General features: G+C 42.2%; 1 protein-coding gene across 2 annotated transcripts in view; it reads right to left on the bottom strand.

The window, feature by feature from the left end:
* The window catches only part of MBOAT2 (membrane bound glycerophospholipid O-acyltransferase 2), a 111,875-nt gene that overhangs the window by 55,911 nt on the left and 29,605 nt on the right, over nucleotides 1-26,359 (bottom strand). For both annotated transcript variants that reach the window (XM_007456940.1, XM_007456941.1), the window contains exons 2-3: nucleotides 15,661-15,806; nucleotides 10,485-10,562 (exon numbers count right to left, since the gene is read on the bottom strand). In XM_007456940.1, coding sequence (XP_007457002.1) covers nucleotides 10,485-10,562; nucleotides 15,661-15,806 — 224 coding nt within the window. The remainder of the gene's footprint in view (nucleotides 1-10,484; nucleotides 10,563-15,660; nucleotides 15,807-26,359) is intronic.

Raw genomic sequence — 26,359 nt, 5'->3', positions numbered from 1 at the left:
TAGCTATTACTGGCAGTTTAGCTATTAAGCGTAACTTATCTGCGGCCTTCCCTGGTGGCGCAGTGGTTGAGAGTCCGCCTGCCAATGCAGGGGACACGGGTTCGTGCCCCGATCCGCGAAGATCCCACATGCCGCGGAGCGGCTGGGCCCGTGAGCCATGGCCGCTGGGCCTGCGCCCCTGGAGCCTGCGCTCCGCAATGGGAGAGGCCACAACAGTGAGAGGCCCGCGTACCGCAAAAAAAAAAAAAAAGAGTAACTTATTTGCAATTAAAGTTGTCTATTGTCCTTTAGGGGTTTCATCTTATTCATTTCTTAACTTTTATCATTTTCTTGGTTGGATTTTATTTTCAAGTCTTTAAGTCCACTCTCTATACATTTTAAAGCTCTCGTGTCTAAGGAAAAAAGCTTTGCATACTATTCTAAATAATAGCTCTAAATTCACTCATGTTTTGAAATGAAACTATGCTCCAACAAAATGAGTTCTATACAAGATTTTTTTAAAACTCTGAAAGGCAAATAGTGCCAAGCCCATCCTGAAACCGTCATCTTCTTCCCAAGGCAAGTCTTGGTAAGGCACATACTCTGTACTATCCCAAGGTTAATTTCCAGGCCAGGAAAAGATGAGCAATCCCATCTCTTTTCTGGGCCTCGCTAAGTTTAAGCCACAGCTCAGTTTTCACTGTGAGAAACAGATGCCCAGGCTCACTTGCTGTAACATCCTTTCACCAAAATGCCCAGCCATTTTTCAGGTCATCAGATACTTCCCCTATTACTCTTTGTCTCTCCCTACATAACTACTCTAAATAAGGACTCTGTTTAATAAGCCAGCAGCAGCAGGTAGGACAAGGTCAGTATCTTTCCCCTACACAAACTAATTTATCAGAAAGAATTTTAAAATTCTCTTTTTAGTCAACTGACATTAAAATAGTATTTTAAAGCACTATTTTTTTAAAAATATTTATTCATTTATTTGGTTGCTCTTGGGTCTTAGTCGAGGCAGGCGTGCTCCTCAGTTGCAACACGTGGGCTCCTTACGTGTGGCTCGCCAGCTCCTTAGTTGTGGCAGGTGAACTCTTAGTTGCAGCATGCATGTGGGATCTAGTTCCCTGACCAGGAATTGAACCCAGGCCCCCTGCACTGGGAGCACAAAGTCTTAACCACTGAGCCACCAGGGAAGTCACTAAAGCTCTATTTTATAGTAGTATTTACAACATCATAAATCAACTCTAATAAAAAATTTTTAAAAGTCTGTATTTATTATGTATTTGAAATAATATCAACCTCAAGCGTGGAGCTTGTAAAAATCTGAACAATTTTAAATAAAGGAAGATTATTTAGAGAATAAAATCACTAGTATTCAAATATTTCTCTAAAGGGTAAAGCCTTTTAAAAAGATCCCAACACCACATTCCAATGAAGGCTACGGAAAAGCCAGTCCCAGTACAATGTCTCCATTCTTGCTATTTTTCAAAAAATAAACCAGGCTGTTTATGCTATCTGGTAAGCAGGTGAGAATCTCTTTTTGTTTCTCCAATTAAAAAAAAAAACAAAGAAACAAAAAAAACCTTTAAAAGAATCTCAGTGAATCAATAATCTAACAACAGAAATTAATTTCACAGACTTCCAGGGCTGACCGTTACCGGTTTTGTTACTGGTTCTAGTGACCTCACATTTCGGAACTACAGTTTCCTTCTCTGTACAGTGGATAACGACGCCCCTACACAGGACTGTAGGCACAGTTAAATGGAATATTTATACAGAGCACTCAACAAAATGACTGAACATGGAAGTCACTCCACCATTCAAGCTCCAAAGTCCAAGTCCAAACACCCTATTAAATCACACTGTTTCTAATACAGTAAAGACAAAACCTGCCCATGTCAAGTCTATAAATGTACCATAACAATACACTACAAGCAGACTCAGCATTCAGCAAGCCCTAATTTTCCAAAACAACTTCCTCATTTCTTACCTAAAAGTAAAAAATAAAATTAAAAAAAAGACCATTCATGCAAGCTTTTTCTCTCACAAAACTTCAGCACGGACCACATATTTTAGGTAAATAGCATGGTGTTATGACACATAACTGAATGATTCTGTTCATCATTTTAACAGATGGTTACATGGGTTTTAATTTTTCCTTCAACATGCTATCAAGGATTAGGATCTTTTTTTTTTTTTCAAGGGTTATGGTTTTTTTTTTTTTTTTTTTTTTTTTTTTTTTTTGCGGTACACAGGCCTCTCACTGCTGTGGCCTTTCCTGTTGCGGAGCACAGGCTCCGGACACGCAGGCTCAGCGGCCATGGCTCACGGGCCCAGCCGCTCCACGGCATGTGGGATCCTCCCAGACCGGGGCACGAACCCGTGTCCCCTGCGTCAGCAGGCGGACTCCCAACCACTGCACCACCAGGGAAGCCCAAGGATTAGGATCTTGTTGTAAAAGATTAGTTTCCAGAGGTACCCAAGATGAAAAGGTGAGTCCTTGTACTTTGCCAATGAGAAGTACATATTCTTATTTTTAATTATTACAACTATCTGGTTATGTTTATTAATATATGAATTGTTATTTTAAAAACAAGGAAGATATGTCATCTAACTGGATAATATCTTCAAAACTCCCTTTTGTGTTTTAATTGATTAATTTGGAGAATGAGCTATCAAACTGGCATTTTAGACAGACCTGACCTGGCGGGGCCCCATTACATGAGTCACCTGTGCAAACCTCTTCCTACGCTAACATATTCAGATATAACAGCAACACCCAAAGTAACAGCATTATTTACCAAGGGATGGGTGTTCGTGTTGTCAGCAACCCCACATTACCGTAATCCTCCTACTTCATACAGAAACCCTTAATCCAAGGAGAAAAAAAGCTTCCCTTCCTGGCTCAAGAATGACTGGATCCTTAGCAGAGATCCAGTTTACAACTGGAAACACAGCTTAGAATTCACATACCTCCCAAAGAGATACTGTAGTGCCTTAATGGTGTAAAGGAATCTGAATGAGACCCTTTCCCGAGTGCAGGATTTGATGGTATGATGGTATGTCCTAAAGATTCTTCAGAATCCAACACAATCTGGACATCCCACTACCTCTCACCAAGAAACGGGTTTTCCTTCCCATGGGAATTGAGAATATTGAAAAACCTCAGATCCTAAGCACAGTATGCCAAAAGGCCACTGCATCCTTTTGGATAAAAGTATCTGCATCCTTGCTCTAAGGAAGCGTAACCAACACATACAAATCCCTGCCTTTGTTCAGGACCCTGTTGGCTCCCATTACCTCTCCTCAATCAATTCAGGGTATTTCTATTTAATGACGCATTCTCCTAATCATAAGGCTTAAAAAATATTTAAAAAGCTTAATGCTTAGACGTAAAAAAGTGCAGAAGCAAAAAGCTTGGGTACTGGGTACAATCAGACACACCCAGCTCTAATCCCAGATTTACCTCCTACTAACCTGCTTCTGGGGAAACAGATCTACTGCACCCACCTCCAGGGCTGCTGCTAGGATTAGGTCACAATCCATGTGCTCTGCACAGTGATGGATACGAATAATTACTGAAACATCAACTGTTGTAAGGATAAGATAATGTAAAAAATCAATTTTAGAATTCCTTACAGTTTTCCAGTTGAAATCCAGCTCTTAGCTCAGGATAGCACAGCAATACCCAAAGGGCCTGTAGCTTCATTCCAAGCCACTGAAAAGCTATTTTTTTTTTTTTTTTTTTTTTTTGCGGTGGCCTCTGCCATTGCGGAGCACAGGCTCTGGACGTGCAGGCTCAGCGGCCATGGCTCACGGGCCCAGCCGCTCCACGGCATGTGGGATCTTCCCGGACTGGGGCACGAACCCGTGTCCCCTGCATCGGCAGGCGGACTCTCAACCACAGTGCCACCAGAGAAGCCCAAAAGGCTTTTGAGTATGGTCCACCGAGAGTGGAAAAGAAAAAGTCTAAGAGTCCAGTTTCCTTCCTGCCACATTTTATTCCCTCTCATGGGAGTATGGGGTTGTCCTTGGTGAAGTTAATATTCTCCCCACAGAGTTCCTGCCGTGCCACTAACTACTGCTCATTAACTTCATGAGGACAAATCTTCAAGTGACTTGAGGCTTCTGCCCGCCAGACGGCATTTCCGAGATCTTCATTCCTTCCTAGTAGACTTCAAGCAGTTCTTCACGATATTTCTATCCAGATATCCATATTGCAGGAGTCTCGGTGCTACTGGCAGATGACAGGTGAAAATGGATCCCTGGCCTACCTGCTCTTCAGGGTCATGGACGACTGAGACAAAAGCACATCAGCTAAAACTGCCTGGTCCTTCCCTAACTTCACCCCCATGCCCAGGGCCGCTGCTCTACAGCCAGCGTCAGGGGGAGAAAATCAGGTAGGGAGCAGGAAACACCACCGACTGCCAGTCAACCCATCAAGCTTGCCATTCGAGGCCTGCTGCACGGATGAATATAATCTGCTCGGAAATACCCAACCAAAAATAGGTGCAAAAAAAGCCTACAAATATTCATTCAACAGAACAGAACAGAACAGAGAACCTCTCTTCCTGAGCTTCTATCATCCACATGCTCAACAATGGTATAAAGTGAGGAAAGCATCCCTGCCGAGGATTTCATAGTCTAGGAGGAGAAAAAATGAATTACAGCGACTGCGTGAATACTGACAGCAAGCTCTGACGTGACATCGGCAGAGGCAGCAAAACCCAGCGAAACACTCGGTAACCAGGAATGGCCTCTGAAAGCACTTCCCCCAGAATGTGAACCCTCTTCTTGGCAGCTGGACCCTGTATGCAGACAAAAGCTTACCTGGGCTCACCTGGGCACCCACATGCTCCTCAGCTGAGTCACTGGTTTAATGCAATTTAGACTCAGAAAGGTAAAGTCACTTGGCTAAGGTCCCAGAGCTAATGAAATGTAGCAGAACCTGAATTCAAACCCATACATATCTGCCCCTATTACTCATCCAGTGAATCACTAAGGCCACCTGGGGGGAAGTCGGAGTTTGAAGTTGATCTTCTCTCATGTCCTAGGCCTGCTGCTCAATTTTATACCAACACAAAAGGATTCTGAGGAACATGGTTTTTAATATTTCCCAATATTTAAAAATATATTTTAGCATAAGTCTATTTAACACCAAACATCTGTATTCTGTTTCCAACTGTTTCATTCTGCTGAGCACATAGCAAATGGCTGATGTAGATACACTTTCTTCTTTTTACTACCTTCCAAGCTGGTCACTCCTTTATGCTTCCTCAGCCCTGAGGGCATCATCTTATATTAACAGTAATCACAGTGTGATCAGTAGTTTGACAGCAAGTGTCTTGCAGAGATGGAGCATGTCTTTTTATCCATCACTGGGTCCCAGCACCACGTAACAAATACTTGTTGCATGACTGACTGTCTTAACATCTCCAACTCAGCAGTGCCTATCAGAGGGTAAGGACCACATCTCCACTGTCTCTGAGTTTCTGGAAACACTGTGGCACACAAGGTGTTTCTTCAAACTGGTGGGTAGCTGAGCCATGGGACGGTGGGGTTAAAATCACCTTCTCACAGCGTTTACAATATCATCCCATACAAAGTTTGGCAACCCATTCACAGATGCAGTTTTACTCTATGTATCTACCTCTTTTTCATGTTTTCTTTAGGTCATTTGTTTTGGTGAAAATTACTTGCCAGGTTATAAAGAAAATACTTCTGCTTAACTTCTCAAGGTTATCAGGCTTTCCTGTGCTTCCCATGTTAACTATCCCACATTTCTGCTGTTTATATTTAAACAAGGGCAGTTGCCTTGTGCCGTGTTCCAAAATCTGAGACTGTTTTTTGGAACTCGAAACAAGCTTCCCCATGGAAAAGTTAAAAAACAAAAAACACAAAAATGCAGAACTAACATGAAGGGCACTTAGGTTCTCACGCCCATCCACAGAAGCTTATTGAGCCCATCAGAACACCACGGGACGCAGCCACACTGTGCTACCTTCTCCAGGGAAAATGCCTCCCAGCCCCAGCTGGGAGCACCTGAAACGCGTCGCTATCCTCCTTCCTCTTCTAACCAAGTGAGAAAGGCTCTCCCTCCACCCATTCCCCCATTCCCATCCCTTCTGTCTCTCCCCTACACTCCACTCTCCCTGGGAACAGAGATCCAAGCAAAGCCCAGGAGATGCTCAGTTCTGAGAATCAGGGCTGCTACAATGCTTGTTCACAAAATTCTCACGGGGCAGCCCTGAGATGGTGCACAGGGATTTTGAAGGAGGCAGAGACCGTGACCCAGAAGCAAGAGCTCTAGGAGGCTACTTGGAAGGGCTTGCTGTCATGCAGACGTCAGGTTATCATTCACTCATTCATTCAGTAGACACCTAGTGGGAGCATACAACCTCCAAGGTGGTGTACTACATTCAGAAGGCCAAACCGGTAAGACATGACTGCTGTCACTGAATTTGTGGTGTATAAAGGCAAAAGACATTACTCCCCTAAGCATCTCACTGTAACTGAGGCCATCCTTCCTTGGGTCAAAAATGTGCATCTTCATACTTCACCTAGCGGGTACCAATTCCATCTCAGGATTCCTAAGAACAGCATATATACTCCCTTTAAGCATCTGAAGACAGCTTCACGTCCCCCTTCAACACCTAGATTTCCTTCCTTCGAGGGCACTGCAGGTTTTCAATGTTCCTTTCGACCCTTCATCCTTATAACTAAACTCAAGAAAACGTGGATGCATCTGAACATCTATAAATTTGCCTAAATGAGAAAATATACAAAACTCTTGAACCAACTTTCAGAAAGCACGCTACTTTAAGACTGATCTGCCTTCTTACACCTCCCTTTACAATGTCTTTTTATCTTTTTAATAGCTTTATTGAAGTAAAATTTACATGCCATCAACTCACCTAATTTAGGTGTACAACTCAATGAATTTTAGTGAATTTATACAGGCAGTTTTGCAACCAAAAGCCTGCTGGAATTTTGACAGGCATTGCATTGACTCTATGGACCAACTGTGAGAGAACTGCCATCTTAACAACACTGAGTCTGCCGATCCATGAATGTGGCGTCTCTCTCCATGTTTTAGGTCTTCTTTCATTTCCGTCAGCAAAGATTTTTATTTTCAGTTTAGTGGTCTTGCACTTCTTTCAATAAATTTATTCCTAAGCATATTATCCTTTTCGATGCTCCTGTGAATGAACTTTTAACAAATTTCACTTTTGGACTATTTCAATATGTAGAAATAAAAAGAATTTTCATGTATCGCTCTTATATACTGTGATTTTACTATTCCCTTTATAATTTTTTTGAATAAGATATTTTTCATTATCGTGCTAAGTGTTAAACATCAAGTCCCGAGTCCTGCATTATTTCACTTCCCTTTCAAGCAAAAGCTATGCCAAGAAGGCGAACATTTCAACCAGCTTTTTAGAAACCACCTACTTCAGAACAATAATCCAAAGTAAAATCATTAATAAACAAAGTTCATTATGCCATTTTTTTGTGCTATAGCAAGTTTAAAATTACCACTTGGCAAACCTTATTTCATAGTTTTGAAACTAGCAGAAGATTGTGTGTCTGCCTTCCTCTCTTTTTTCAAATCCCTGTGGCAGGAGTGTGCTTAGTATATGGTCCACCCGCTTTCTTGGTAAAGGAAGTCTGATGGAAGCACAGGTCAAGTTCGTTGTTCACATACTGCCTTTGTGCACAATGACAGAACGGAGAAAAGCCGTGACAGAGGCTGTGTGTCCTGCAGAGTCTAAAATACTTGCTATCTGGTCCTTTACAGACAGTTTGCCAACCCCTGCTCTCAGAAACGCTGGTCAAATCTGTGAAAGTTAAATCCTCCCCAGACTAATTAAGGAGAATCAATATCCTAAGATATAGGACCTTCTATCCCTAAATACTCTTTTTCTTCTTGCCTCTAACACTTAAGGTTTTCATTTTTTTTCCTCAAAAACTTCAAAGCTTATATGAAAATAAGCTTTGAATTCTAGAATAAATTAAATTTTAATGGTAAATTAAAAAGCACTGAATTCTAGAATAAATTAAATTTTAATGGTAAGTTATCTAATTATGGATCAGAATAAAACAGCATACATGTAAGTGTGAAATAAAGGGAGCTACAAAAATAAAGTTTATATTAAAATATTTTAATTTACAAATGGATGTTACAGAGAGTGCAAAAACTACACTATGAACAGCTTACAAAGTATATAAAACAAAGAGATCCAAGAATTTTTAAACTGTTAAATACTCAGGGAGTCCAAATCCTTCACTTAAAAAGATTTAAACCCTTGTTGTTCAAAGAAACATATTACACATACCATGTAAAACTAGACTGAAAGAAATAAACAGAACTATATTATACATAAACAATAACTTTAGACAACAGAGTAATGTTATAAGCCCCATCCAGTATATTTGAATGAAATTCTGAAGTCTGGACCCATTAAACATTTTAAATTAATGTAAAGGCCTAAGTGAAAAGGGGGGAAAAAGCATGTACAGATAACAAGAAAAAAAAACAAAAAGGAAAAAGTAAAGTCAAACAGAAAAACACACAGGTATAAACTGAAATTGAAGAGTGCTAAAAGAGATTAAAACACACACTTTCTAACTTAATTACTCACCTACTCTTTATTGCCAACACTAGCAACTAACATGGCAAACCCATTTATAATAGCCTGCTCCGTGGATGGTGTCAAATTCTAAACATGGGCAGCATATATGCAAGTAGCACTTTCCTCCTGATCACTTACTGTAAAAGAGCAACAAAATCAACTGTATCCAACTGTGTGTCTCTAAGGCTGCACCTTCCAACAGAATTTTCTATGACCACAGAAATCTTCTCTGTCTGCACTGCCCAGTACAGTAGCCACCAGCCACCTGTGGCTATTGAGCACGTGCCATGTGGCCAGTGTGGCTGGACAACTGAGCTTTAGATGTCAATTAGTTTCAATCTACAGGCCACATGTGGCTAAGGGCGCCATACTGGACAGGGTCTGAAGCATTAAAAGTTAACTTCACAGGCTGTCGTTGCCTTTCAGAAAAAGAAACAATTTCCTTTGACCAAATATGAATCTACTAGCCTTTCGATTTAAAAGACTTTTGTTTACGCAGGGATACACAAGTTACCTGTTTTCAGTAATCTAACCAGATTTTCCTTCTTCTTCCAGATTCAAAACATACAGCTCCTTTGTTCAGATATTAAAGACAGTATCTCTTCGAACCTGTCATCTGTATGAGATTTTATAAATAGGGTCATGATGGTATAAAAATTGCTTTTTTTTGATATACCATCAAAATATTTTTTTGATACACCATCAAAATATTTTACTCCTCTTATAAAAATTAAAATCAAAACACCAAGAACCTGGAGTACTGCAGTACAGAAGGGAGGGGGAAATCAACGCAGGTGGCACCAGTGGAAATTGAGGGAAGACATTGGGTCAAAACAGAGTGGGTGACCTATGAGTCAAACACCGAAGATGCAAAATAGAATGAGATTTGGAAAAAAGCTAATCGATTAGTTACAAGTCCATCATTCCTTGTACAGAACTCCTGGAGCCACATGTACGTCAGAATTCAGAGACATAGTGCACCACCGATATCACGGAACACCCCCAGCAGGATTGGCCAGCAACATCTGCGGGTACCCGGCCCCTGGGTGGTCAACCAAGTAAGTGCTGCACGCCTCTACTTTCCAGTGAACATCTCTGGCCCAGACCTCACCGGCTCCCCAGCATCGATGAACTGCCTCACAGACACCCTAAAGTCAACAGGCACTTATTCAGCAAATACCCAGAGTGTTTACTACATATGAAGCACTGTTTTAGGTGACTATGTACCTGTTTGAAACGCCTATCCCCTAGACATGCTCCCCACCTCCAGGGTTCTCTACACTCAGAAAACAGTGCTTCCATCTACCTGACTGTTCACACCAGGAACCTGGAGTCCTCCTGATACCCTTTTTCCCCATCAATCACTAAATCCTTCCAAATGTACCTTCCAAATCTCTCTCCAATGTGTCAGACTCACTCCAACTCTCCACTGCTGCCACTGCTAGACTAAGCCAATAGTCCTTACCTGGAGGTGGTTATGCCCCCCAAGGGACCTGTGAAAATATCTAGAAACATCCATGGTTGTCACAACTAGGGGAGGAGGTACTACTGGCATCTAGTGGGCGGGGGCCAGGGAAGCCGCTAAACATCCTGTGGTGCACAGGCCAGTCCCGTGCATCCAAGAATGATCCAGCCTAAACTGTCAATAGCGCTGATGTTGAGAAACCCTGCTCTAAGTAAATAGAAGAGTGCTGCATACCAAGGGTTTTATTTTTGTATTTATGACAGTTCTTGAAAAAGTGATCACAATTTACAATAATTTGTAACAAATATTATTAAAAATAATAATTTTTAATGTAATAAAATTCTACTTGACCCAATTCTATTATGTTGGAATACATATTATATGTGAATAAAGCAAACACTTACTTGTGCATGTTCTCCACTCCTATTATGATCATGATACAGTAGGAAATTCCACTTTGTACAAGAAAATGTAAGGCATACCTGTGAAAAGTAAGAACACTGTTAGAAAAGCCCACGCGCAAACATCAAATTGAAATAATTTAGGCTAAAAAGTGCTTATATATAACACACGACACTGCCAGATTAAAAAAAAGGGAGCAAACCTCCAAAGCCTAAAATTCTGTGGATACCCTAGAGAGGGAGTCCCATCCCACAAGCCCCACAAGAGCTGGAAAAATAAGACAAAAGCCACACTTGGGGTCCTAGCATTCCACATTTACCAGCTAACTGAAAGCTCTATGGGGTCCTGAGGCTCAAGGTTTACAGCTTTTTCTATAACTCAGGAACAGGGATGAAAAGGAGTAAGAAACCTGGATTTCAGAATAGTCCTGACAGAACATCAGTTTTTGGCTTACCCAAACTAACTTCGCCAATACAGCTTTGTAGCTGCAGTTATCTTTTCAAGTATTACTTACAAAATAGCAAAAAATACTAAATCTTAGAATTCACTTAAAAGCAGGTACACCCTCATTTATTTATTCTGAAAACATGATGGTTCAAGTCAAATAAGCTTCCTTATACAAATCCAGTCAATCCTTAATTTGCAGTAAACTATCTACAAAATGTTCTCACTGAGATGACACAGTTTCTTCTAACGTTCTAACGTAGAAATCTACCATTAAATAAGAGAACTAACTTATCCATTCATGTCACAAAATTCAGGCAAAACATGACTCAGATCTCTGGTTTTAAAATCCATCCAAATTATCCCTAAGATTATGCATACATGTGCGCACACACACACAAACACAAAATTTCCATTTTCTTTCCCCTTTGATGGCATGAATAATGTATGAAAAAATTTTCAAATCATTGTATACAATTTAAAGTATCAATAAGTATCTTAAGCTATGATTAAAATCACTTTCTAACCTAATCATCATAGAATAACAGGCACCTCCAATGTGGAAAAGCTACTTAATTTTTTTTAATTTTCCATAGAAATATTACAAATAAGAAGTAGGCTCCAAGGCAGGCCCATAGAAGAAACTTATTTTACTCATTGTACAAAGAATGTCTGTCAATCTGTCTACTTGTCTCTTCCTCTGCCTAACACCCCCACACACACACACACACACACACACACACACACACACACACACACACACACACACGGAAACAATGTTGGCCTGGAATGCTACTATATAACCAAAGGACCAGGAGGCAGCAGAAAAACATATTTGCGTATAAACTGAAACAGAAATAAGCTAAGAAAATATGATTAAAACGCACACTTTTCAAATTAATTACCAGCTCCTATTTATTGCCAGCACTAACGGAGTTCATGTGAAAATGCTGAAGTGGCCTGCTGGACACCTGCAAGGGCTTTATTAATTAGAACAGAACTCATTAACGATAAACGTCTTCAATGAAAAAAGATTCTGAAGGCTCTTGGGGAAGTATCTTTCCTTTCCTACTGAATAAATTTCCTTGGAACATGAGGGATATATGACAACTTAGAAGCTAAAAGTTCTATGTTTCAAATAGCAAAGTGGTTCCTTCTATCACTTTGAGACGCCCACTCCCCGGGCATCGCCATTCAGATGACAAGCTTGGCGATCTCCTGGAGTGCAATATGACACTCTGCCAGTTGTACAAGCCTTTGTTCCTGGGATAATATAAGTCTGTCTCTACAGAGTGGACCTGCATTGCCCTCTATTTCACTGGCCTCCACAAACAAGCATCAAGTTGCCTGTACACTCAACCATAGCACTGGTGACTTTCCTCGTAATTTCCCATCCGCAGCTACTCTACTTGCCCTTATTAGAAAAATGAGCATAATAAGTACACAGTAGCTACCTAGTACTTTTCAGGATTAAAAGATAACACATGAAAAGTGTTGACTGGGTTATCCGGCACACAGTACGCTTTCGAATATTAAGTATTATTAGGGAGGTAAAAATGCAAGCAAGAAGGTATCTTAGAAGTTTATTATAATCCAGCCCTCATCATTTTAGAGTTGAGGAAATGAAGTCCTAACATATACCCAGTTAGTACCCTAAGTGACATTGAGACTCAAGTTGTTTCCTCCTGGGCAACTGATCCACTGGCTGATTCTTCACAGGGTGAGCTGGAGTGGAACCCCATGGACTGTGTATCACAATCTTTCAAACAAAACAATCCTTTATCCCCAAACTTCAGTTTGTTTTTAGATATCACATTTTACATATGTTGAATTTCAAGTCACACTAAAGGCAGGTAAAAAATTTATTTTTAGCAAAAAAGGAGTTTTAAAAAGGTTGAGAAACACCTCTTCGATTGTTCCACTGATCTTTACAAATGTCCATTTTCCGAAAGGCACAGTACTGGCCACTGGGAATAAAGAGTCAGGGGATACAGTCTCTGTCCTCAGAGACCTTCCAGTCTAGAGAGAAAGACATACTTTAATACTGTATGATAAACTGAGGAAGAGACTGGATACACATAAACATTTCTAATCTGGACCACCAACTGGACAATGGTACCAACAGACCATAGTCACAATAACGGTCTTGACCCTGAGTGACTTTCCCTGCTCACGAGGAGCTGGCTACTGTGCTGAGCCCCTTTCTGAAGTATTAACATCTTTTAGTCATCACAACTGTCACTGGTTCCATTTTACAGATGAGAAAAGTGATGCTAAAGAGGCTGAATAACATGTTTAGTTTTACACGGCTGCCGCCGAGGCACCCAGAGTGGAATCCAGGTCTGTCTGGATTCAGAGACTAAGCTCCAGTCTGTCACTCTACACTGCTGTCAAATAGCTAAATAAGTAAATAAAAGTATAAAGTAATTCTCAGTTAATAGAAACTTACAGATGATGGTTCAAAAAAAAAAAAGAAAAAGCTGAGGCCAAATACAAGTAAGTAAAATAGCCAATTATATTTAGACAACTCACTAACATATGTCTTCCAAAAGAGAAGTTGTCAAAATCAATAGGAAATAGGATTACCTTTGAGCCTAAAGCACAAAGTGCTGAAATCAGAAGGATATGCTACTTTCCTACTCATTCCGATTAGCAGAGCCACCTTTTACCTGGCACAGAGGCACAAACAAACTCTCTTCCGAAAGAAAGGAATATAAAAACGTTCTCCTCCAAGAAAAGAATAGAGAACTCTATTTAAAAAAAAAAATCCGGGGCTTCCCTGGCGGCCCAGTGGTTGAGAGTCCGTCTGCCGGTGCAGGGGACACGGGTTCGTGCCCCGGTCCGGGAAGATCCCACATGCCGCGGAGCGGCTGGGCCCGTGAGCCGTGGCCGCTGAGCCTGCGCGTCCGGAGCCTGTGCTCCGCGACAGCAGAGGCCACAGCAGTGACAGGCCTGCGTACCGTAAAAAAAAAAAAAAAAAAAAAAAAAAAATTCTGGCTATCACATATAATTTGAAATACTTAGGACCACCTGACATTAAGGTGGGTTCCTCGGGACACTGTGATAAAAGCATGTGAGAAGCCTTCACAGCAAGAAAGCACCCCGTCGGTAAAGACCTCCCCTCTGGCAGTGCTCCGAGTCACACGGCCCCAGGAAACACAGCTCACATCTCAGTCTTCTACTCTGTGTCCACAGACTGCAACGTGAAGGGTGTCCCGTAGTTGGCCACTCTGGACGGCAAGCCTTCCCCGACCCCTCCTGAAAATATGCTGCCGAAATACACACTGAACACCAAGTATGTACGGGCGAAATGTGTAGACTGGGATATGCTTGAAAATACTCCAGAAAAATAAGTTGGGGAAAGAATAAAATAAGAACGGTAGAATTTTAATCATCGTTGAAGCTGGACAATGGATATAGGAGGGTTCATTATATTATTTTCTGTACTTTTGTATTCGAAAGGCTCCATAACACAAAGCTAAATACACACACACACATATACACTACCCCCATGACATGATTTATAAGAAGTTTAAATAGAATCACCTGAGAAACCTAAGAAAACTCTGATGACATAAATTTGATGTTATGAAGGAAGTGGAGAAACCATGCCTAGATCTGATGTAAGAGATCCCACTGAGACCCCAAGGACTCCGCACACACCCACCACTGGCAGGGGCTGTCAGAGGACTGGTCACAGGGCAGTATGGCAGAGACTGAATAAGTTATCTCTGATTTTTCGTGAGTTTCTAGGACACGTGTGCAATTGCCAGAGGCAAAAACTAGATTAAGAAATACCAGTACATTTCAACCCTCCCAAGAATCAAAAACAACCTCCTAGAACAAATGCAGAGGCATTGTCAAAGTCTACATCCCAGGACAGAAGCTACTAAACCACGGATCAAGTGACTGCATTTCCATCCCCTCAGGGAATTTCCATGTGCAGCAACAGGCTGCCGAACAGCAGACCTAGAAAGCCTTCTCTGGGACTATGTAAACATAGCAAATGAGCAAGCAGCATAAGCTCTCACTTAAGAAGGAAAATTCGGGAGAAATCATAGAGCAGGGGGTCCTTCCACTGAGCATCTCTGCTGTTTCGTGGAGACACTGTGCGTTTCTCCTGATTCCCTCTGTCACGTACAACCATCGTCACCTGGGACGAACAGGAAGTGACAGTGTTTCTGTGTTGCTTCACAGCCCTGACAATTAAGAAGGGAGCTAAGTGAAGGAAACACACATACACACAGCATCTGAAGGGCCATAAATAAAAGCTTTCCATGCTAAATAATTCTTCCCCACCAAAACCAACCAAACAAAAAACCTCTTTTGGCTAATGGCAGAATCTAAAAAACGGTAATAGAGTTCTATCAATGGGCTTTACCAGACTCTTAAAAGCCACTTGCACAGAAAGAAAGAAGCTATTTTAAATGGTTCATTTGTCTTGGCATAAAAGACCTGCAAAACAGGTGAAAGAGCTACTCATGACAGAATAAAATGTCTTTATATCCTTTTTCTTCATCTGTCCTTTTTCATAAGTTATAAATAATAAGTTGCCCTCTGAACCCCGACTGAAGAGACAGAGCCCACTCTCCACTTTTTTTTATATTACAAATAAAAATATAAAGCTTTTTAGGTAACTATCAGAGCAAAACTCTACATAATGTATCCTTCTACACACTCAATTCACAAAGACGTCCAAAGTCTTCATTAAATATGATCAAAATAATTACTTACCATCCAAAGCAAAAAAGTGCAAGATAAAGGCCCAAAAGGGTAGCAACGACATGTCTTATAAAAGAGCTAGTTTTGCTTGAATGTAGGTAAGTTCGAAACCAAATGGCTGCTAGCAAGGCAAAGAGTTGGCACACTACAAAGTTGACCTGTAAAGAAAAATTAAAATTTCATATTAGCAACACAGACTTGAATTTTACATTTGATGTTACATTTAAATTCTCAGGACAAAAACACCAAGGTTACAGAAAATTAAGATCTCCCAGTTTACTAAAGAAACAAAACGAAAATCGGGGTGTCTTCCCAGGGATGACAGCCTCAAGTTCAAAGTGAAGGGCTGATGCACACCTGGGTGCTACACTTGGCAGGGATGCTGGCGCCCAGAGTGGGGAGAGGCCTGGGGGAGCCCCTGGAAGACACAGGGACGCAGACACAGAAATGGAAAGCACGGGGTACCCTATGGTTTGAGAGAGAGGAACTTATTTTAATGACTTGGGCGACCCTGAAACTGGTGGAAGAGAAGAGCTCTGAGTTTCTCCAAAACTCCTCTGGGTCAGGTTCTGGTGAAGATCCCCGAGAGTCTGTAGAATGCACCCTCTTCCATTTGGAGTTCCGGACCATCCCTGGCGAGGGAGTCAAGGGGATGCTGCTGGTCTGAAACTACCACTGAAAGGAACCAAATGTCAAGCACTGGTCCAGGAGGCAAGTAGGTGAATAAGAGAAAGGAGCCTCCAGAAAGCCACGAGGGATATCGTTCACCCCCAAGCCCACCAAGGCAAGTTCTTAAATGTCCTCATAGCTCACCAGGAACGACATCGTTCTCAATTTTCAGGAATGCATACAAGCTGGTAAGAGTGCTGCGGCTCTTTTCTCTCCCTTAACATTACTTTTGCCCTTGCAAAATGATAAAATAAAAAACTACAAATAAGACTCTCCTGTGGTGTTTAGAGACTCAAGAAAAACCTGCATTTCTATCTCTTATGAAGTAGATTCTCATAGGACGTTAAGGAACACGTGCCTTAGAATCTACAAATACAAGAAAAATACATTTGACATTAGGAACTTGTAAGAAACACATTTAACAACAACAAAATCACTGTTGCAGGGACCTAAATTAGGAACAAATCACACCATCTACATGTCGATGCTGCCACAGATCCACAGAGATATCTCTGCCTAAAGACACAGACAACTATGTGCTTTTTCTTGCATTACAAGGAGAAAAACAGTTGAACATTGTTGTACATTGTCTGAGAGACCATTGTTCTTTGAAACAGCTAGACTTAATACAAGCAAAATGTCATTCCAACAGGTTCTAAGCACTTTTTCTCTCCTAAAGGGTTCCAACAATACTTTTTTAATTAAGCAAAAAGTAGATATACCAGAAAAATGAATATTGACATTAATAACTACTCACATCTACAAAACTTCTTACAGTTTAAAAACTTTCAAATATCTCATAACTAAACAAAAATGTATGGAGCATCTACTCTGGGCAAACGTGGGAAATCAAAAAACGCATAAGCCTCGCGTTAGCCCTGGATGGCTTTAGAACCTAATGAAAAAAGCAGGGAGACGCAAGACGGAAGAGATATGGCAACATATATGTATATGTATAACTGATTCGCTTTGTTATAAAGCAGAAACTAACACAACATTGTAAAGCAATTATACTCCAATAAAGATGTTAAAATAAATAAATAAATAAATAAAAATAAAAAATAAAAGCAAACACATGCACCAGGAACTTCAACTCAGTTATTAAAGACTATACAGAAAGTGCTTTGAGGACACCCCAAAGGAAACAGCATGAAGGGCTGACTGTCACAAAGTTCGGGACATAAAACCTAATGACAGCTGATCTCCACAAACATCCGAGGAGTCGCTCCCTCCCTCTCCCTCCTCCTCTCTCTCTCTTTTCATATTTGTCTAACATAAAACAAAGTGTGAACTAATACAGAAGCATTCTAGAACCACTGACAGAATTTTGTATCTTTGTAAACATCCATTTCAACGTTGTCGTCTTACAGAAAATGAGACCAGATCTCACTCCAGACACTGAATCAAAATCTCTGGGGGCAGGTGCAGAAGTCGATAATTCAAAAAGAACACAGGTCCCAATAATTCTCCAGGTATGAGAACCACGGTGTTGGAAAATTAGAGAAAGGGCATTTTCAGCAAAAACAAAACAAAAACAAAAAACCCCAATGTGAAAGAAGCACTGAGGCTTGAAAATGCAAAGCAGCAGGGTGCAGTGGGGACAGCGGGAGATGACATCAGGATGGGGGTGGGTTCAGAGAGACAGGGGCTTTGCGTGTCCTGCGGAGGTGTTTATAGTTGAGCCCATAAGTAATGAAGAAACAGCGAAAAGGACTTCCCTGGTAGTGCAGTGGTTAAGAATCCGCCTGCCAAATTCAGGGGACATGGGTTCCAGCCCTGGTCTAGGAAGATCTCACATGCCGCGGAGCAGCTAAGCCCGTGCACCGCAAGTACTGAGCCTTCGCTCTAGAGCCTGTGAGCCACAACTACTGAGCCCATGCGCCACAACTACTGAAGCCCGTGCGCCTAGAGCCCGTGCTCCGCAACAAGAGAAGCCACCACAGTGAGAAGCCCGAGCACCACAATAAGAGTAGCCCCAGCTCGCTGCAACTAGAGAAAGCCCGCGTCCAGCAAATAAGACCCAATGCAGCCAAAAATAAAATTAATTAATTAATTTAAAAAACAAAAACAAAAAACACCGACAACTTAACATGTGACCCAAGCTCTGCTTTTGCAAAAGAAGGACCAGAATAAGGAGTGTGTAGCAACAGGGTTCAGGCCGCTGCTGTTCCACCCTCCTTGAGAAAGGAGGGCCTGAAGTGGCAAGGAGACAGAGAGGAAAGAGCCAGGTCGAAGGACACTCAGGCCACAGAGCCATTGGGACTGGCCACTGGACCAGGGCCTGAAGGAAGAGGAAAGGCCGCGAGTCATCAGTGGATGATGACATGAACCAATGCGGGGAGGCGTGGGTCCTAGGGGAGAAAGACCCCACCCCCACCTCGAGCACGCTCAGTTTGAGAGTGTGCAGGGGGCAAGCATGCTCGCTCAGACGACATCTGCGAGGCGGGTCTGGAGCCAGAAGAGCAGATGCGAGTCTGGGAGTGATGGACACGGCGGAAGGAGAGCTGTGGACAGAAAAGGGGGCCCAGGGCAGAATCCCACAGCAGGCAAGTCACAGCCGGGCCAAGTCACAGCAGCAAGAATGGGCACACTGTGTGTGGGCGGGGCCAGAGGAGGCTCAAGAGGCCATGGTAACGGTCAGGTCACAGGGCACCCAAGACAAGCCACCTACCTTGGCAACTGCACCTTTATCAGTGAGCTTGGCAAGAGCATGTCCAGAGCAGAAAGCCACATTTCACAGATGAGGAAGCTAAGTCCCAGTGTTTAGGTAACCCGTCCAAATTAATACGGCCTACGAATAATTCACACGTTATCCACTAGCGGCCAGGACAGCTGCGCAGGAGACACAAGATGCATGAAGCGGGATCCTGCCCTGAAAGCGCGCAGAGCTAGGGTACAACTGAAGTGCCAGGGAGAAAGCCCCGGGAGCAGGTGCAATTAAGTACCCTGACCTGGGGGAGCGCCCAGGGGCACAGCTGGTATCCAGGCCTTGTAACTGGGCTGCAAACGAGAAGAAGGGTTCGGCCAGTCAGACAATGGTGGCAACTCGAGGAGGAGGGGCGGCAACTCACATCAAGAAAACCAACCCTGTAGGATATGCAGGTGGGGAAATGCAGACTGTACTTTACATGGGAAACACCAGAATGGGCACACACCCAGAGGTACAAATAGCTGTTGTGAAAGGTCTTAAAGGTAAAACTTTCCCATATCTTAGTCATGCTTTCATGGGTGGGGTAGGGCTGGGGAGGCAAATGCATACTGTAGATGGAAATAGAGCAAGAAAGAGCTAACAGACCCACAAGGCGTGGGCATCACATCACATCACGGGCTGCCGCTTTCCACTACACTTCCCGCCTTTAATCCTTGAAGCAAGGTGCCACTTCCGGAGTTTACTCAGCCAACTCAAGGTCACTTACAACACAAGTGAGTGCCCCAGGCTCTAACCCATGTCTGCGTCCAGGCGGTTCAATGGCTGCCTCTCTGTTTCTAGAGAAGGTCTGAAGGTCCAACTTGATTGCTACAGACAAGACCATATAGAGAATTCGCGATCCGCAAAGTATGTCCATCCTAGCTAACAAAATGCCACCAAACGGCCACTTCCCACACCTAACACACACACAATAAAAGAGAAGCCACGTTGAGCTTGCATACATCCGTTTTGGTTTGTTACAGGTCAACCCTTTGTACAAGCTTTCTTCCAAATGGAAAGAAATATAGACCCAAAAGACTTTATGTCTATTTTTCAACACCATTTTGTTGAAAATATACCTATACAAATGACCCGATGTACCTTCAAAGAAGTGCCCCCAGAAATCTGGGAGCGGGCGGTGGGAGGGGAGGCAGGGCACAGGAAGGGGAAAGGAGCAAGGGTGAAAAATCTAGCTAATTTAAGATTTTTTTTAATTAAAAATTTAACTTTTGTGGAAAGTTGCACATAGAAGTACCTATGAAAGCAATTGTTATAGACAAACCGGAGGATGCTCTCTGAGAAGCATGTTCCACACGCGGTGGTGAGAGAAGAATTTTCTTCGACACCAGATGACGTGGTTCAATCTCACAATTAAGTCAGCGTCCAGGCGTGCAGGGTGAAAGCCTACTGCTCAGTAATTTACGCCACTCCAAAGGAATAGCAACAAGATTCACTTATTTTTAAGGATATTCAAAGAAATTATTAATAATACCCCCAAACAAATTTGCAAAAGCATTTAGGGAGGGAAGGGTCCAAGACAGTGACATCGGAGGCTTGTCAGCTCACCTCCTTCCATCGGAGGCTTGTCAGCTCACCTCCAGGACAGCACAGCAGCTGTCCTGGCCGCTAGTGGATAACGTGTGAATTATTCGTAGGGAAGGGTCCAAGACAGTGACATCGGGAGGCTTGTCAGCTCACCTCCTTCCATGGACATACCAAACCAACAGCTACACCTCTTATGAAAAGATGTATAAACTGCCACACATGCCATACAACAGTTAATTACCGCCACATCAGAACTAAGCATTCTATAATAAGCCAACAACTGACTTATAATAAGTTGAGGGTGACAAAACTTACATTTCAAGGCAGCTCAAGATGAACAAATACCGTATGATATCACTTATATGTGGAATCTAAAATATGACAAGTGAACTTATCTATGAAACAGACATGTGGATGCCAAGGGGGCGAGGGGAGTTTGGAATTAGCAGATGCAAACTATTATATATAGGATGGATAAACAACAATGTCCTACTGTACAGCACAGGAACTATATTCAGTACCTTGTGTTAAACCACAATGGAAAAGAAGATGAAAAAGAATGTATATATATATGTATAACTGAATCACTTTGCTGTACAGCAGAAAATAACACAACTTTGTAAATCAACTAGACTTCAATAAAATTTTAAAAAGATGAAGTGCAATACTCAACAAATTAACAGAAGTACACCCAAGCCAACTGCTGCCTCCATATCTCTATCAATGGAACATAAATTACATCTAATGTTACTTTTCTATTAGTATAAATGGCTTTCGGGGAGCATACTTACTTACATTCTTAGCCAGTGGCTCCCAAGGTAAACAGGCAGTCTCTGGGAGACCCCGTATGGGCGGAGCTGGGGGAATGAGGCACACAGCCCATGGCCAAGGATCCTAGGGGTTCTCAAGGCCCCACAGATACAACCTTTAGCAACCTCAGCACTGTGCTTGCATCTACCGGTGTAAGTCCAGCTGTGTAATAACCACCTGCATAGCTGATTAGAAATAGATTCTTGAATACTAGCCCCAGAATTTTTATTCCCCTGGTCTGAAACAGAACCTTGAATTCTTTTTTTTAATTCCGCAGGCAAAACTCGTGTGCTTTATGCTTGAGAAATGTGTCCTCATCAACCAACCTCAAAGTCAAGTAGATACGAGGGGGCCCAAAGGCAAGGCAAAGAACCACTCGTATCTTCAGGAAACAATATAAATTAAATCCATATAACATACCATTATGTATCGACCAGACTGACAAACTTTTTAAGTCTGACAATACCAAGTAGACCACGGTGTGGAGCAATGGGATCTCACACATGCTAACACAACCACTTGGGGAAACAGCTCAGCATCTTCTTACATGACTAAAGATACTTACACCCTAGGACTCAGCCACTCCACTACTCAGAGGTATAACATGGGGACCAGGAGACATGTTCAAGAATGTTCAAAACTGTGCTGTTCATAATAGCCATATGCTAGGAAACACCCAGTGCCCATTAACAGTAAAACGGCTAAATATATTGTGGTGTATTCATACAACAGGCAACACACAGAACAATGAAAATGAAAAATTACAGCTTCTTACAGCATATGGACTAAACGCAACACACAACGCTGTATGGAAGAAGCCATACATCTCTTGAATTTAACTCAGAGGAACACATACAACATAAAAACATATGTTTATAAAAAGTTCCCCCAAACAAGCAATAAACCATACTGTTTGGGGATGCCCACATGAGTGGTAAAACTATAAAGAGCATGAAATGAATATCACTGAAGTCAGCAAAGTGATAATCTATGGAGGAACGGAAGAGGTCACAGTGAGAGGCATTCAGGGGGCTTTTGTGTGCAGGCGATCATCTGTTTCTTGCCCAGGGTGGTTACAGAGATATTGGCTTTTCAATTTTTTGTTAAACTTTATGTAATAGTTGTGGTAACATTAGGTGCTGTAATAAACAGACACACAGAAAAGTATGCAATGGCACCAACAAAACTGAGGTTCAGGTAACAGTCTAGAGCAGATATTCCTGGTCAGTGGGCAGCCCTCCTGCGCAGATGATTTCGGGGTCCTGGCTCCGTTTTGTGATGCCATCATCCAGAACCTCATCATTGCTGCATCCGGCCTTCGGAAGGGAAACGTGAGAGAATGGAAAAGGCACACTTGTTTCTAAAGAGCCCTCGCCTGAAAATGGGACACGGATCATTGTCACTCATACTCACGCACAGAGCTAGTCACAGAGCCCGCCCCCCTGCAAGGCTGACCAGGAAACGTGCCAGGACAGGAAAAAAACTGACTTCTGGGGAAGAGCTAGCAGTCTCTACCACACCATTCTCTGGAAGGAAACCCCAGTAACTGGTAACAGTGGTTGCCCTTCAGGGTACAGGACAGAGGTAAAGGGAGACTTATTTGTCATTGTACAGCCCTGTCCAGCTTTTTATTTTGCACCATGGACATGTATTATCTACCCCCAAATAAATGTTTTAAAAGTAATTCATGCTGGGACTTCCCTGGTGGTGCAGTGGTTGGGAATCCGCCTGCCAAAGCAGGGGACACGGGTTCAATCCCTGGTCTGGAAAGATCCCACATGCCACAGAGCAACTAAGCCCGTGTGCCACAACTACTGAGCCTGCGCTCTAGAACCCGTGGGCCAAAACTACTGAGCCCACGTGCCACAGCTACTGAAGCCCGCACGCTTAGAGCCCGCACTCTACAACAAGAGAAGCCACCGCAATGAGAAGCCCACACACTGCAATGAAAAGTAGCCCCCGCTCACCGCAACCAGAGAAAGCCCGTGCGCAGCAACGAAGACCCAACGCAGCCAAAAATAAATAAATAAAATTGATTCTTTAAATAAATAAAGTAATGCATGCTTCTTTTCAAATTTCCAAACCAAAAGTTGAGCACCAGGATTTAAGATTGTAATTATCTCATCTCCCTACACTGAGTCTGCATTGCTAGCTTCATCCTACTAAATTTAATACAATGGCAGCCAGGTCTTACAGCATATAAGCATTTTCAAACATGATTAGGCCACTGCCACAGAAAAACAACTCTTTCAAGCATAGGGTAAATTAAACTCCACTCCTACTAGAAGCAACTTTGGTAAATTAAACTCATTTAATTCAACAACCACAACCTCCCCATAAATAGTAAAAGTGAATCCCAACCAAAACTTTGGGAAACAAGTCTTTATAAACTGCCATAAAAATCTACAGATTCGCCAAAAAATAACATTCTACACAAAATTCAAATTGGACACATGAACAGAATTCTTCACTGCATCCTCGTCTATCTTATCATTTTACCCAATTGGCTTGTTTCCTCCAAGGACCCGTATCTTAGTTAACAGGATCACCCCTCTCCTCGAACAGAAACTATGGAACCTGTACTCATACTTTTGGGCTTCCAGAACACTTTTTAAGTCAGTTCTATACAGCACTTGTCACTTACTGGACTATTAGTCTGACTTTCCCTCTAGGCTGTGAACTTCTCAGGGCCTGGGAACAAATTTTATTCATCTATGAATCCTTACCCATCCCAGACTGCAGTGCCTGGCTCCATCTGTGCTTTTGATTTACTGAAAGAGTGGAGGAAAAAAGTATGCTTCAAGAGTTTGCCTAAATAGTATAGGGTATTACGAATGTAACAGCTCTTATTTTACCTTCTTCCTTAGAGACTTAAAGCCTTAATAATAATTGCTCCAATTAGAAACTCCGTAACAAGAAATAAAAAATAAATATGTAAGCATAAGTATGCATTCTACTCAACATTCTGTAAACGCTATTTAGGTAGAAGAAAGCACAGACATGGCAGATTCTGCACTCATAAAACTCAGAGGTGGGCAAGAAGACACACCAATGAACTATAACAACGGTGGCTGCCAGGCAGGTTGGGAAGCAGAGGGCATGCCTCTTGGGGCTCCATCCTGCCTCCTGAATTATATGGCAACTGCCTACCCGAATCCCACATAAACAAAACACACTGGGTTTAGCCAGCAAAGCCCCGTGTCCACCAGGACAGGGCCGGCCCTTAGATACAACTTTCCCTCCTCTTCCTTCCCAGACAACAGCACAGAGAGCTGTAAAGTGAGAGCCCAGACATCCCCTAACCTCCTACTCTGTGCTAGATTTGACGACGTTAAAAAGAGCCAGACTCCCGGGGGTTCACTAACTGACAGATCCTGAAGTATATTCTCAGATCATCCACAGAAACCAAAAAGTAGTAAGCTTTTTCAAAGGCACCGAAACAGAAGCAGAAAGCAAGTGATTCAATCAAGACACCAGAGATTAAAAGGACACACCTCTTACCTACGAGGTTAATGAGAGTTTCTTTAATTTCAGTCTTGCCATCTATATAAGATTCCTATGAACTAAGAAGGAATTTATTTCTGTCTGCTTGTAAAATTAAAAGGTGCTAGATTAATTGCATCCGCAACTGCTAAATTATGAAACTCAAGTAAAGGCAATCTACGGAAATAAGCTGAATCCAGATAAAATAAACTCACCATACACACATCCCAAAATATCACACAGAGCACAGACACAAAACAAGAGTTGATCTGCTTCGCATCAACACCACTTGTCAAACGTACTCCGACAAATGACTGAGGAGCTCATTCCTAAAAAGGATAAAGGGGAAATAAATATAAGAACAAGGAACCATCTCCCCTTTCATTAGGAGCATTTGTGGTGAAAGAGAGAGACTCAATATTTATCTCTTAGGTGGTTACAAATAATATTAGCAAATCAGAAGACTTACTAAAGGGAAAAAGGAAGAGGAGTCTAAATTCACAATGATGCAATAAACAAATCCTAGTACATCCACACAAGAGGATATTACTTAGCAAGAAAAAGGAATGAACTTTTGTGACACTCACAACATAGATGAATCTCAAAATAATTAAACTGAGTAAAAGAATTCAGGAAAATGAAGAGTGCAATTCTATTTATACAAATTTCTAGAAAATGCAAACTAATCCATAATGACAAAAAGCCGATCAGTGGTTGCCTGGGGATGCAGGGCAGGGAGAAGCAAGAGAGAGGTATTACTAGGGGACACAGGGAAACTCTGGGGTGATGGAGACGTGCATTATCTTTATTGCAGTAGTGGTTTTACGGATGGATGCATATGTCAAAACATTCAATTTTACACTCTAAAAAGGCACATTTTATTGTACGTCAATTATACCTCAATAAAGCTGTTTAAATTTTTTTTTTTTTTTTTTTTTTTTTTTTGGATCCGGGGTTCCTAGTTGTGGCCTCTCCCGTTGCGGAGCACAGGCTCCGGATGCGCAGGCTCAGCGGCCATGGCTCACGGGCCCAGCCGCTCCGCGGCATGCGGGATCTTCCCGGAACGGGGCACGAACCCGTGTCCCCTGCATCGGCAGGCGGACTCTCAACCACTGCGCCACCAGGGAAGCCCTGTTTAAATTTTTTAATAAAAATAAATTCACATTGACCATCATTTGGGTTTAACTGAAAACCTTAACAATGTGATTGAGATTACCTTTGCTTTTGGAAAGATATTTCATTTCAGTTATATATCCTGCTTTGTGGACAAGCAATTGACAAGCAATTCTGGAAGGAATACAGAGGCGGAATACTTAAACGCCTGTATTTCCTTCCCATTTGTCACTTTCACGGTTTAAAAAGCTAAAAGAATTTCCGTGAAAACTCCCATCACTTCAAGTTTCTCACAGACAGCTTCTGTGACTCAATAAATGTCTGATTTTCCGAAAGAAGGAAAGACCATCCGGTCCGACTTGCTCAACTTAAAGGAGGAAACAAGATTCCATCCTCTCCCAG

The sequence above is a fragment of the Lipotes vexillifer genome, unplaced genomic scaffold (genome assembly GCF_000442215.2).
Source record: "Lipotes vexillifer unplaced genomic scaffold, Lipotes_vexillifer_v1.1 scaffold390, whole genome shotgun sequence".
Taxonomy (NCBI): domain Eukaryota; kingdom Metazoa; phylum Chordata; class Mammalia; order Artiodactyla; family Lipotidae; genus Lipotes; species Lipotes vexillifer.
Note: the sequence above shows the minus strand (reverse complement) of the source record. Positions and strands in the feature narration are given on the sequence as shown.